At 39.3% G+C, this 14,629-nt stretch overlaps 1 protein-coding gene across 2 annotated transcripts in view; it reads left to right on the forward strand.

The window, feature by feature from the left end:
- Positions 1-4,385: 4,385 nt before the first annotated feature.
- l3mbtl3 (L3MBTL histone methyl-lysine binding protein 3) overlaps positions 4,386-14,629 on the forward strand; it is a 39,308-nt gene continuing 29,064 nt past the window's right edge. For both annotated transcript variants that reach the window (XM_024377916.1, XM_024377917.1), the window contains exons 1-11: positions 4,386-4,464; positions 6,073-6,209; positions 7,661-7,772; positions 8,523-8,685; positions 9,852-9,981; positions 11,791-11,875; positions 12,158-12,252; positions 12,941-13,045; positions 13,403-13,538; positions 13,900-13,991; positions 14,477-14,628. In XM_024377916.1, coding sequence (XP_024233684.1) covers positions 6,090-6,209; positions 7,661-7,772; positions 8,523-8,685; positions 9,852-9,981; positions 11,791-11,875; positions 12,158-12,252; positions 12,941-13,045; positions 13,403-13,538; positions 13,900-13,991; positions 14,477-14,628 — 1,190 coding nt within the window. In that variant the 5' untranslated portion in view covers positions 4,386-4,464; positions 6,073-6,089. The remainder of the gene's footprint in view (positions 4,465-6,072; positions 6,210-7,660; positions 7,773-8,522; positions 8,686-9,851; positions 9,982-11,790; positions 11,876-12,157; positions 12,253-12,940; positions 13,046-13,402; positions 13,539-13,899; positions 13,992-14,476; position 14,629) is intronic.

Raw genomic sequence — 14,629 nt, forward strand, 5'->3', positions numbered from 1 at the left:
GTACTTTAAAGTATTTTCACTTAAGTATTTTACACCACTGAGCAAATGTCACAAAGTGCTATAAAGAAACCCAGCCAACATGCTTACCAACATGAGCACACATAATTGCTAGTCAATCAATTGGTAGTCAATCTAAAAAAGGGTAATGTTTCCAACTACTGAATAACAAGAATAAAGCCTTGGATCAACTCACCTATTTTGGACTTTGCCATGATGGTTTTGTTGTGTAGTCCAAGTGTGCTAAAAGGCTGTCAACCTCATGTCCTCATGTACCCTGCAAAGAATATGAATCATGTGAAACTTAAGTCATAAATGATACATTTGCCATTAACTGTAGTTACAGTAAATGTGTGAGGTAGCACTAGGGACATAATTTGTGATGCTTTTTGGCAGAAAGCTAAATGTGGGTTCCATGCAGACATCGTGCATGTTTTTGTGGGTAGTTTCTGTGTTCACGAGAAAGGAAGTACAAGTCAATCATGTACCACAACATATGACAATGGAACTACTATATATGAAAGACAGGATATACTTCATTTGAATATTGTGGAAAATATCTATTATTTTAGACCCTGAAAATACCAATGCGAAGGCTGACCAAAATGTAGTGAACAGAATAGAAGGACATCATGTCCATCAGCAACTTCTGGAGAACAATTTTTACATTATATAAGACTCCATCACACAAGACCCCAAGAGGTTCAGTCGTTCATTCTTAATAAAACCTATAATATGATCCATAATAATATGGAGTCATTCACCCATTGCTGTCACCACAAAACTACTAAAAGGAAGGCCATGTAGGCCTTTCACACTAAAATACTTGCTTAAACTATACTCAGATAGGTTCAATCATTTAAATGGGTGGTATTAAAGTCCATACCAAATGCTCTAAATTGACTAGTCAGCTGTTTGGTGATATTTACAATAGACAGCAGCAGCACATGACCTAATGTCACGACCGAAATGATTGGCACCCTTGATAAAAAAATTAGCAAAAAGACTGTATGAAATAAATAATACAAATACTGAGCTATATTGGGTGCTAAAAAAAAATGGGGAAATTATATTATTTTATACTAATACAATTACTCAGTGAAAAATTATTTATTTAACAAGTAATTTAAAATATTCTATAAAAGATAGGGGTCAAAATGATTGACACCCCTGTTTTCAATACTCAGGCACCCTTCCTTTGTGAGCATAACGGCACTGAGACGTTTTCGAAAATGTTTTATGAGATTGGAGAACACATTGGGAGGGATCTTAGACCATTCCTCCATACAGAATCTTTGGACTGCCGTCTTCAATTCAAATCAAAGGATTTCAATGGGGTTCAAGTCAAGACTGAGATGGCTATTGCAAAATGTTGTTTTTGTGGTCAACAAACCATTTCTTTGTGGATTTTGTTGTGTGCTTGGGGTTATTGTCTTGCTGGACGATCCACTTGCGGCCAAGTTTCAGCTTTCTGGCAGAGGCAAGCAAGTTTTTGGCTAAAATGTCCTGGTACTGGGTAAAGTCCAGGACCAGTGGAAGCAAAATAACCTCATAACATCAACGATCCACCACCATATTTTACAGTAAGTATGGGCCTCTTCGCATCCTGCTTTTGACGCTAAACCAACTACTGGTGTGCGTGGCCAACGAGTTAAATGTTCATGTCATTCAACAAATGTAAAGGCCTGAAGGTTGATAAACGGCATTGGCACTTGGATCGGAACCAGTGCTATGATCAGATGACATGAAAATAGAGCTCTTTGGCCACACACACCAGTGGTGGGTTTGGCATCGAATGAAGGATCAATGCAAAGAACCCCATACCGACTGTAAAATATGGGGCTGGATCTTTGATGTTATGGGGTTATTTTGCTTCCACTGGTCCTGGGGCCTAGTTAAGGTCAAGGGCATCATGAACTTTTAGCCAAAAACCTGGTTGCCTCTGCCAGGAGGCTGAAACTTGGCTGCAAGTGGATCTTCCAGCAAGACAATAACCCCCAAGCACACAACAAAATCCAAAAATAAATGGTTACTTGGCCACAGAATCGTCTCAGTCTCAGGACTTGAAACTGACTGAAAACAGGGGTGGCAATCATTTTGACCCCAATCTTTTTGAGAAAAAAACTAATATTATTTTATTAAACAAAATCTCTTTTTCTGAGCGATTGTATTAGTATATATAATATATATATATATATATATATATATATATATATATACATTTTGTTGTTAATAATTTTGGTTATGACTACACAGTACCACACTAAGTTGACAGGTAAACACGTGCATTTAGTTCCCTACTACTCCACTTCCTGTGGTATCCAAAACTGGAGTCCAACGTATTTACCCATGTTTAACTGACATTGGTCTTGATCTTGATTGATGTTGGTTTATAGCGCTTCAGAGAATACCCTCAATACCCATAATACCTGCAACAGAAGTCCAACAACATGAATGGCCGCCTTTATATTTTATCATTGGAGTTGTTAAAAGGTAGCCTACCTAGAGCAAACAAAGCAGGGGATGAGGACTGTTCTTAATGGTCTTAAACACATGCAAAAAGCTTCCGATCTCAATCCATTCTGGATAAAGCCCGACCCAAGGCCTGGACCACTTCTACAGCAGCGCCAGCCCACAATGGCTAGAAATACACCTGAGTGGTATGACAACCAACCTGTCTTCACACACTGTGATGTCAGTGCATGCATATTCACCGGGCCATATTTTTGTTTAGAATATTAATGTGTTGTTGGCCTGTTGGGGTGTATATACTGTAACAGCTGCTGGAGCACCAGGAGGCAAGCCAGACTTGACTCTGGGTAAATGAAATGTAAATAGGACACACAGTTCTTCAGAACGATCTGCTTCTCTGGCCCACTGATCTACAGTGTATTGTGCGACGTGTGATCTCTCTGCAAGCCGGACATATTCTTGAAAGTTTAGAGTTGAAACATTAACAAGGCCCCTGCTACGTGTGTCATTAAAACCGTGACTGAACGTCGAGGAAACAGAAACAAGTCCTAAGCACTTAAACCATAAACACAGTCCTCAGTATGTCTTTTGACAATCACCCTCCTTAATCAGCACTGCATCATATGAACTTTTTTTTCTTCTTTTTAGTGAATTAGTGACACTGTAACTCACTAATCACTAATGTTATGTACAGTGAGTGGATTGTGCGGTGACCTCAGGCTACTGTATGTAACCATCGCCAAACATGCATTAGAGGAGAGATCACCAACACAAAGCATTTCTTCAGTTAATTGCTCAGTCATATGCAGGAAAGGGCTCCCAATGAAGTAATTTCCCTTATGCCATGCCACTATGGCTATGGACATTCCATAACTTGGAATTGGGCTCCATAAGGTACAAACAGTATGGTGATCTGCAACAGCAGTAGCACCCCATGCAGTACGCATTTGCCATACGTGCTCTTACAGAGCAGCCCATAAGTATGAAAGATTTTGACAGAAAAAGTAGTCATACTCATAATCATATCTATAAGACCATAGGGGATATGTTTTGTATAACTTCAGGCAATGGTAATGGTAATGAATGATAAGCTTGGTTGACTACACCATCTACACAAAACGTTACTGTACAACATTTGTTTCAGTCTGGAAAGCCATCACTGGTGAAAGTCAAACTTAGTGTATTCTATTCTAACTGTATTCTATTCTATTATACCATATTCTATTCTGTTATATCTGTTCTCCATTCTATTCTATTGTGTTCTAGAGTTCCCTTGATCAACTCTAGAGAAGCTAAACTAAGAAGTCCAATAAAGGTAGCTTGGATGTCTGAGTTATGGAATTAAACAGTAGGCCATGGCTACAGCCCATTACTGTTTTTCATTTAGATGTCATTCAATCAAGTTGAGCCAATTTGTTCATAGTAATAACGGACTACAACATGGCATAAATAAACTTTGTACATCAATCTGCTTTAATTTGCATGGTTTCTTGCACAGGACTCACGAGCACAGATTATTTTTTTATTTTGAACTGTAACGATAACGACGTTGATGCGTCAACCTAAACACAAAATTGAAAAATAGGTTGATGTCGCAACTTAGGTTAAAGGATCGGTATTAAAACGTTTCTGGACGCTCTTTGTGCTATTTCGCAAGTCACCCCATTTCACTGTCGACAAGCAAACTGGGTTTTATTTTTAGTAACGTGGTATTCGTGTTATTTTATTCTAATCATCGCCTATCTCAGTCTCCAAACATCCACAGCGCATCCATAATAATTTGCTGATGGTTTTATTGTCGATGACAAGGTTATGCGACAAATAATGGCTTACTCTATTACATATGTTGTTATTCAACCAGCTCAAACTTTCGATATTGGCATGATGTGTTTTACAGTCTAGCTGAGGCACCCACCGCAAGCACTCGCTCAGAGCCATGCTCATGCGCATTGACGGCTGCCTGGGCAATTTGTCAGTACTCGTGGGAGAATTTGGGTAAGAAACAGACAAATTAAAACAAATGTACTTTAGCATAAAACAATTGACGGAGGAAATTATGTATTATAGTAATGAGTGATCTGTTATATAATACTTTCGCTAGAGGTTCATTGCGACGGAATTTGACCAAAACTTAGCAATAAGTACAAAACGACTGGACGTGTCATCAATAATATCAGCCAGGAAGAGGTTCAATGCGTAGAGCGTGAATATATTGCGTTCTAAAATTGTAACAAAAGTTGCGTCGAAAATTACTGCAATGATAGAAAATATGTTGTGCTAGATTTTTTGTCTCCCAGAGACGTATATAATAATGGTATATTGTACTCTTTCAAGAATAATGTTTGCTTCAGTGTAATTCCCTGTTATGGCTGGGGAGAGGAAGACATTGCGCTTGACAAGCGAACTGGACTAAAATATTTATACCATAATTTCCTTCCAAAAACCTTTCAAGGCAGTTAAAATAATATTTTTGTTGTAGAGCAACGAGTCTGCAGGCCTGCCGGTGAGAATTATATAGGACTATATTCCAGCTCCGCCATTTTGGGAAACTGGCTTTAAAACACATTAAATAGTATCAGAGCAAAGAAAAGTGTTAATATATGATACAATGCATGATTAGCGTCTTGCTAAGGGACATCACAAAATATCTGTAACACACCTAGTTGGAATACAAAGGAAATGCGAACTGGTTGCGCCCAACCGAATCATTTAATCCCACTCGTAATTAAAACTATTTGACTCAGAAAGCTCGAAATAAATATTAATAACGCTCATAACCGACAATGGACATCTGATGATAAAATCTAACACACAGGTTGAATAACATGTGCACAGTAAACACGCGGAATTTTCCTTTGTAATAATATTTGTTGATAATTCAAAAGTGTTCTCTGCATATGATGCAATTTTGACGCTTAGCAGAGAGATGATCGATCTTTCAAATAGTTTGGGATGGAAATGCATTTTGCATGCATAAAATGTAAGTTACTTTCATATTGCAATTTCGTAAATGCCTGGCAACGATTTGCTGTTAATGTAGGCTACTGTCTTAATGCCTATACTTATTATTTTAGGCGCATACATAACACACAAATTATATACCCTACCGAAACGTCAGGAATTATATTTGAAAGACAGCAATATTGATAGATCATAGGCCTAATTGCATGAACTATCAATAATTCATCAATAAATCATCATCTACATTTTTTGTTCAGTGATTTCATTGTTTGATAGGGTCTGAAAGTTTCAAACGCAGTCGTCTAAACCTAGTCAGCACTGACCTCTAGTGGTTGATGTATGTCACCGAGTTACAATGTTGCAGGCCTTCCGCTGTTACATTTCGACAATAATTGAAACATTGTTGCAAAGCGGCTTTGTGAAACATTATTGAGACACTGTTGCAAAGCCGCTCTGTGTGAAACGTTCATTTGTTTCTCTTCTTTTCATTTGACTTGCACTTTGCGCAGGACTACGGTTGCAATACCTTCACTAAGCTGATTTTTTCAAAAGTCAGTTTATGTAGATTCAGTAGGCCTGTGCCATTTTCATTCTGCACAGTGTTATTTATTGTCTGGTGTGGCTTCATCTTGTCTTTTTCAGATATCCCCATTTTTAACATGGATGAGTCTAAAAATGCTACAAATGCAGCTACAAATGCAGCAACGCCTGATTTTGATGTGTATGGTGCCATGGACTGGAAAGATGGTGTTGGAACCCTAACTGGGAGTGAGCTGAAGGTACACAGCACCACAACAGCTGAAAAGGTTCAATGTTGCCATATATATATATATATATATCATTATTTTTTTACTTGTGTTATACCTATCAGAATAAGGACACATTATCTATTTGTGTAATGACAAAATCAATGATATATATATATATAATTGTATAAATCATAAATTGTATAATTAGGACCAAGGACTTTTTCCTGACTAGGTCACATGGTGCTAATCACAGTATTCATCTGAATATACAGTATGTCCTCACTCCTCACATATAGAGTGTTTTCAGAAAGGATTCACACCCCTTGACTTTTTCCACATTTTGTTGTGTTACAGCCTGAATTTAAAAAGGGATTAAATTGAGATTTTGTGTCACTGGCCTAGATACATACATTACCCCATAATGTCAAAGTGGAATTATGTTTTTAGAAAAGTTTATACATTTATTAAAAATTAAAAGCTGAAATGTCTTGAGTCAATAAGTATTCAAGAGAGGGTTTCCAATGCCTTGCAAAGAAGGGCAACTATTGGTAGATGAGTAAATATATATATATTTTTAAACATACAAAGAATATCCCTTTCAGCATTTCAGTTATTAATTACACTTTGGGTGGTGTGTCAATACACCCAGTCACTACAAAGATACAGGTGTCCTTCCTAACTCAGGAACAAAATACAAATATTCCAAAACATACTTCCTGTTTGCAGTAAGGCACTGAAGTAAAACTGTATGAAATGTGGAAAGAAATTAACTTTATGTTCTGAATACAAAGCGTTATGTTTGGGGCAAATCCAACACAACACATCACTGTGTACCACTCTTCACATGTTCAAGCATGGTGGTGGCTGCATCGTGTTATGGGTATGCTTGCCATAGGCAAGGATTAGGGCGTTTTTAAGATAAAAAAGTAAACTGAATAGAGCTAAGCACAAGCGCAATCCTAGAGGAAAACCTGGTTTTCCCAACAGACATTGGGAGACAAATTCACATTTCAGCAGGACTGTAACCTAAAACACAAGGCCAAATATACTCTAGAGTTGCTTACTAGACGACATTGAATGTTCCTAAGTGGCCTAGTTAAAGTTTTTACTTAAATCGGCTTAAAAATCTGTGGCAAGACTTGAAAATGGCCTTCTAGCAATGATCAACAACCAACTTGACAGAACTTGAAGAATTTAAAAAATAAAAATTGACCAATATTGTACAATCCAGGTGTGCAAAGCTCTTCGAGACTTATCCAGAAAGACTCCCAGCTGTAATCACTGCCAAAGGTGATTCTAACATGTATTGACTCAGGGGTGTGAGTACCTATGTAAATGAGATATTTCTGTATTTCATTTTCAATAAATTTGCTAACATTTCTAAAAACACATTTTCACTTTGTCATTCTGGGCTATTGTGTGTAGATGGGTGAGAGAAAATTGATTTAATCCATTTTGAAAGTTTGTGTTATGTTTATTAGTTTAAGGTGAATGAGTTTGGAGTCTTGGAGGTCCTAACAGAGGAGGGAGAAGATGAGAGTGTGAAGAAAGCTCATGCCACCATTACATGGGCAGTGCCCACTGCTCAGGAGGGTAAGATGGCATGGTTCAATGTCCACAACTTTTAGATGCTCCCGGAAGGGATATATTTGTGAGACGGTAGCATACACATGTACAATGTTTGTATCCCCATTGGGGTCTGAGATGCACCTGATCGGGTGGGATGTGCATATGTCTTCTCTTTCGTCTTTCAAATGGGCATGTTTAACGGAAGGTTTTCACCAGCTTATCACATACCATGCATACAGTCTTTAAGAAGCTGCTGTAGAGTTGGCTTTGTTTTTACATTTCACGGCAAATCATTATATTGTCTATAACGGCTATTTACAAAACTAGATAATTATCCATCCTGTAACTTTGCTGTCTGAAATAGTATTTCATGTTCATACCTTTGATATACAAGACGTGTGCATTTTCAATAATTGTCATAATTGTGTCTAACCCTAGGAACGAGAGTCAGTCGAATTGAGCTCAGCAAAGCTAAGCACAAAATGGTGAATCGTGATCATTATAAGCAGTCAGCTATCAGCTATCTATTTGAGTATTTCTGATTATCTCCAAATAAGGCCTTCCATTTGAGTCTCAGTCTAGCTGGTGGCTATGTTGCTGTTGTTTATTAATGAAACAGGGAATGCACGGGAACCTTTTATGTTATCACATTGCTCTGTTGTTATTGACCCTTAGCTTAGAAATGATTCATTAGCCACACAGGATATGGGTGAGGATGACTTTGTGACTCTCTCTTTTCTTCGCCCTCTCTCCCTCCTTCCACAACCCTCTCAGACAGTGCTGCGGTAGCCGTGAAAGAGATAGAGGAGATGCAGGAGGGGCAGTGGGCCCAGAGAGGCCTGGTGTGCGTGCGCTGCCAAAGGAAGGGCTCCCCCGTGGACTTCATTTCTGATGGCCTCCACTGCAGTGAGCGCTGTCTGCAGCAGGACCAGCAGGAGTGAGTGGGCTGGGGAGTGGCCTGGGGAGCGGCCTGGGGAGTGGGGAGGACTAGGGTTTCATTAGTATCCAGGGCATCTAGTCTGGTCTGGTCTTAACTGCAGTTTCTGCATATGCTATTTTCCGGTAGTTGAGCTGGTGTTTATTGTGCTTATGAAGTTCTGTTTGTAATAACCTCCGCTTATGTACAGTACACTGACATAATGGCCAGTACAGACTTTCACCCAGTCAATGAGAGACAAACATTGTGATATTATGCCAAATTATCATGGTTAAGTAAATGTTTAACGTAATTTTTTATTTTATTTTATTATTCATGTCTCGATGTGCTGATATAAGCAACCATATATATTTCGTTTCCTACATTCATAACCACAACAACTATAAACATATTTCATATGCTTAAGAAAATCGATAAGTCTACCTCCTAAACATTTCTTTGGCAAGCCATCCTATGCAAGGAGGAAGCCAGAAATAATTGATCAGTTAGTTAATGTAAAGACTAGCGGTGATGCTAATGCATCAAGCTGGAGAGAGAGAGAGAGACAGACAGACAGTGCTGCCGTGGGCCCCAAATATCCATTGTTTTAAATGGGAGAAACTGCGAACAGAACGTTGCACCTTAAAGTGGTATTCCTTCTGTGGATTTACTACTGCCATGGCAACAGAGAAGAGAAAGACAGACTATACTATACATACTGTAATGAACAGTTAATCACATTTCATTTGGAAAAATTGGAGTTGGATTGTAATTTTTGTTAGATTTTGACCATATTTCTTGCTGCTGATGATGATAGGATTCTTCATAGGCAGCCCTTGAGTAAGTCAATGTAGGAGTAATGCGTTATGTATATGAAATACAAGGTGTGGTCCCCCTTAAAATGTTAGACTTGAAAATCAATTTAGTTCTACAATCTAATAATATCACAGTAACACAATCAGTTTGGTTTTCTGCCCAGCACCAGAGTGCATTTCTTTGTTTATTCTTTTAGTCATTGCGCCTAGATTTCAGAAATTGCCATGAATGAAGACTATTTTGGCATTAATGTTTCATGCTGACCAAGCTTTAGCTATTTTGCAGTTCAGCTATTACTGAAACTATAGTTTATTAGAAGGGTAATCCTTTTTTTGCACAAACCTTTACTCTATATTTTCTTTCCACTGCAGTGAGCTGAAGCTAAAGAAGGAGGTTTCGAAGAGTAATGGGGAGGTGGTAGGGGTCAGCCGTAAGAGGTCTTTGCAGCAGTACAAGATGGACACCCCAGAGGTCCTGCCTGAGGACGATGATGAAGTCTATGTCAGTATTACTTTATTACGCCAAGGATTTAAAACATTTTTTTTTTTTTTTTACAAATGTTATCCTGAATTGTGTACCTACTGAATTATACCTAACTGTTGACATCTTACTGATATTTCAGCAGATTTTGTAGATATATGCTTATTTGATTTATATGGTATAGAACCTCAAGTCTGTAAATCTTTTGGCATCACTCCAAATGACACAGGATTTTGAGGGGTGACGTGTTAGCCTCGCATGCCTTTCCTGCTGTCATAACTCCTACTAAATGAATGCTTCACAGAACGTGCTGTGACCCGACTGGTGTAGATAACTCTTGGCTAATCTCTGATTTTATCATTATTGTTTCAAAATGGAAACATTTCAATGTGCAGTAAACACAAATTCAGAATGATTTCAATACTACCTCGTAAACACTGTCCTCATTGCCTGTGCCAAAATATCACATTGCTCTAGTCTATATTGTATGTGTGAGTACAGTGCGTTTGGAAAGTATTCAGACCCCTTGACTTTTTCCACATTTTGTCAGGTTACAGCTTTATTCTAAAATTGATCAAATTGTTTATTTCCCTCATCAGTCTACACACAATACCTCAGAATGACAAAGCAAAAACAGGTTTTTAGAAATGTTTGCAACTGTATAAAACTGATAAAACTGAAATATCACATTTATATACAGTACCAGTCAAATTATGTAGTGACCAAAAAGTGTTAAACAAATCAAAATATATGTTATATGTTAGATTCTTCAAAGTAGCCACCCTTTGCCTTTATGATAGCTTTGCACACTCTTGGCATTCTCTCAACCAGTTTCACCTGGAATGCTTTTCCAAAGGTCTTGAAGGAGTTCCCACATATTCTGAGAACTTGTTGGCTGCTTTTCCTTCACTCTGCAGTCCAACCTATCCCAAACCATCTCAATTGGGTTGAGGTCGGGTGATTGTAGAGGCCAGGTCATCTGATGCAGCACTACATCATTCTCCTTCTTGGTCAAATAGCCCTTACACAGCCTGGAGGTGTGTTGGGTCATTGTCCTGGTGAAAAACAAATGATAGTCCCACTAAGCGCAAACCAGGTTGTATGGCGTATCGCTGCAGAATGCTGTGGTAGCCATGCTGGTTACGTGTGCCTTGAATTCTAAATAAATCACAGACAGTGTTCCCAGCAAAGCACCCACACACCATCACACCTCCTCCTCCATGCTTCACGGTGGGAACTACACATACAGAGATCATCTGTTCACCTACTCTGCGTCTCACAAAGACACAGCAGTTTGGACTCATCAGACCAAAGGACAGATTTCCACCGGTCTAATGTCCACTGCTCATGTTTCTTGGCCCAAGCAAGTGTCTTCTTATTGGTGTCCTTTAGTAGTGGTTTCTTTGCAGCAATTCGACCATGAAGGCATGATTCACGCAGTCTCCTCTGAACAGTTGATGTTGAGATGTGTCTGTTACTTGCACTTTGTGAAGCATTTATTTGGGCTTCAATTTCTGAGTCTGGTAACTCTAATGAACTTATCCTCTGCAGCAGAGGTAACTCTGGGTCTTCCTTTCCTGTGGCGGTCCTCATGAGAGCCAGTTTCATCATAGCGCTTGATGGTTGATTCCATATGTGTTATTTCCTAGTTTTGATGTCTTCACTATTATTCTACAATGTAGAAAACAGTTTTAAAAAAAAAGAATAACCCTGGAATGAGTAGGTATGTCCAAACTTTTGACTGGTACTGTTCTTAGAATTCTTAGTCTTAAAATGTTACTGCATATTCTAGTGTTCTAGTGTGTAAAGCCTCCTGTGTGCATCAAACAGGAGGAGAAAGACAGCAGGAAGACGACCCGTGGCGCACCGCGAGGCAGGAGGAAACGGAGGGGGGATGCAGGCCTACTAAGACACAGTGAGTAGAAACATGCAGTGGGAGGGACACTTGTGAGGGGCCACTCAGGGCCCGGATACTAATTTTCACAATCACCATATTGATATAATCACTGCCATTTGCACACACACACACACACACACACACACACACACACACACACACACACACACACACACACACACACACACACACACACACACACACACACACACACACACACACACTAACTGTATGTGTTTCAATGTAATGTTGTGTATTGCTTTTTACACAATCTAATGAATCATTGTCTCACTATGGAAGCTGTTCCATATGGAGGGAAAAAGAAGTCTTGGTGTTGGGCCTCATATCTGGAGCAGGACAAAGCCATTGCTGCCCCCACTAAACTGTTCAAAGAGGTGAGCTGTCATACCATACCCCTCAGGCCTGTATAGAATGGGTTATTGAATCTTAAATACTTAAATCTAAACCCTTATCCTTCTCCGTTTCCTTCTAGTCATTCTATTCTTTCGTCTATTCCTCCTTTACAGCTTGTCATTCAGGGTTAAGATGATATTTCACATCAAGTCCTACATTTTTTCCTACATGTTGAGAATAAATTAATTTCAACTCATTAATCACATGTATTAGTCTTTGCCTACAAAAACAGTGTTGAAGGTGCACTATGCAGAAATCGCTCCACCATTTCCTGGTTGCTAATATTCTAATAGTTTGCATAATTTCAGTTTGTGACAAAACAAGCAAGTATAGTGTAGAGAATCCTTTTACCATCTAAACTGCTGTGCAATATATTTTCCATAACCATAAATATTGTACTTTCCTCGGTTTGAAGCTGGTTTTCCAAACCCAAAAGTAAAAGATGCAGAAACGAAACCTTAGAACGTGAAGCATAGAAATTGCGCACATAGAACATATCTACCGCTTCTTACACTTGCTTTCAATGAGAATGGCAGATCTATAACTCTCAATTCTAGGAGAATTTGGCCGGGTCGCCCAAAAAGTCCCATATTGCTGCTTTAAGTTCATTATTTTTCAAAAGCCCGGAAATATGTATTTTAAACTAATGATGTCCCATTTTCCTTTCAGCACCAGGCCTTCCCCCAGAGTAAGAATGGATTCCGGGTGGGAATGAAGCTAGAGGGAGTGGATCCAGAGCACCCCTCCATGTACTGTGTGCTCACTGTAGCTGAGGTAACCTCTCACCTCGACTCATCATCGCTGCCCTCTCAGGGGAGTCGAAACTCATGTCATGGAAATCTTCAGCTTTGGGAAGATCTGAAGCAAAGTCTGCATTGTCGTTGTTCTTGTTCCAGTGCATAGCTGTGATAGTTGTGAGGACTTATGGGTTGCTATGCAATGGCATCAGCAAAATACAGTATTTATAAGACCATAAATGCGTTTTTGTACTTTGAATTATGTCCACTTTTCTATGTTGGCATCATGTGTGCGTCTAGTCAGTAGGTCACTACTTAATTAATCTCGTTTGAGTAGCAAACACAGGATAACCGTGTAATGTGTGAAGATGCTTAATGCTTCTTCCATGTTTAGGTTTCAGGACACAGAATACGGCTTCACTTTGACAAGTACTCCGACTACTATGACTTCTGGGTGAATTCCAACTCTGCAGACATTCACCCTGTGGGATGGTGTGAGAAAACAGGACACACGCTTCACCCCCCCAAAGGTAAGAGACATGCTACCTTTGACAGATATCCACCTGGAAAAGCTAATAACGCATACAGTATTGGTCATTTTAGATGGGACATTTTTCAAACTGTGACTGTAGCACTCCCTCATCCTCTCATTAGTATTTCTTTACCACTGTTTTCTTTCCTATGTGAGACTAGTCTTATAGGGATGGTTATAATTCATTTTTTTTGCTTTGTGCAAGCAGGTTACCTATGGCAACAGGAAAACAATACTCATGCATTTTTAGTAGCTATTTTCTGCATGATTACTAGCATACCTGAAATTGATCCAGGGATATTTGATAAAGAGGAAAATGATCCAAATTACCCCCCCCCCTTCTCTCTATGGATGGACAGGTTTAAAGGATGAGGAGTTCAGCTGGTTGTCGTATATCAAGCTGAGCAAAGCCCAGGCAGCTCCCAAGGCCCTGTTTGAGAATCAGAACGCGGTAAGAACAGCCTACAGATCTAATTTAGGCCGGGGACACACTCCGATGCATGAACTCGGATGAAATTGTATATGACATACATCACTGTCAGTTTTTGTCCCGTCAAAAGTTCAACTCAATTCAACTATTCTCGGACGAATTTGGACAAGTTGCATCCATCAAAAGACAGACCGTTTGTGCGTTCCCCCCCCGGACAATAATCTCCGTTGGTCTGACAATCCGAGTGTGTCCAAGGCCTTATGGATCGCTTTCATATTGCTTTGATACTAGTGTTTTTACCGCTAGGTGAAACTGTTCAGTTTAGTTAGACTTCACGCCCAGTTTTACACCTCCTTCATTGAAGTACAATACTTGACATCAACCCGTTCAACATAGATATTGAGTAGTTTCATGAGCAGTCGAAAGGCTATAATATGACAAGATTCATGGCTGAGCCAAATGTGAGCTTTTTGTCTCTGAGTAACTGTCCTGTGTTTATTTTCCAGACTGTCACTCCTTTAGGATTCAGAATTGGAATGAAGCTGGAGGCCATTGACAAGAAGAACCCCTCCTTCATCTGTGTTGCCACAGTAACAGACATGGTGGACAGTCGATTCCTGGTGCACTTTGATGACTGGGATGAGAGCTACGACTTCTGG

This window comes from Oncorhynchus tshawytscha, linkage group LG18 (genome assembly GCF_018296145.1).
Source record: "Oncorhynchus tshawytscha isolate Ot180627B linkage group LG18, Otsh_v2.0, whole genome shotgun sequence".
Lineage (NCBI taxonomy): Eukaryota > Metazoa > Chordata > Actinopteri > Salmoniformes > Salmonidae > Oncorhynchus > Oncorhynchus tshawytscha.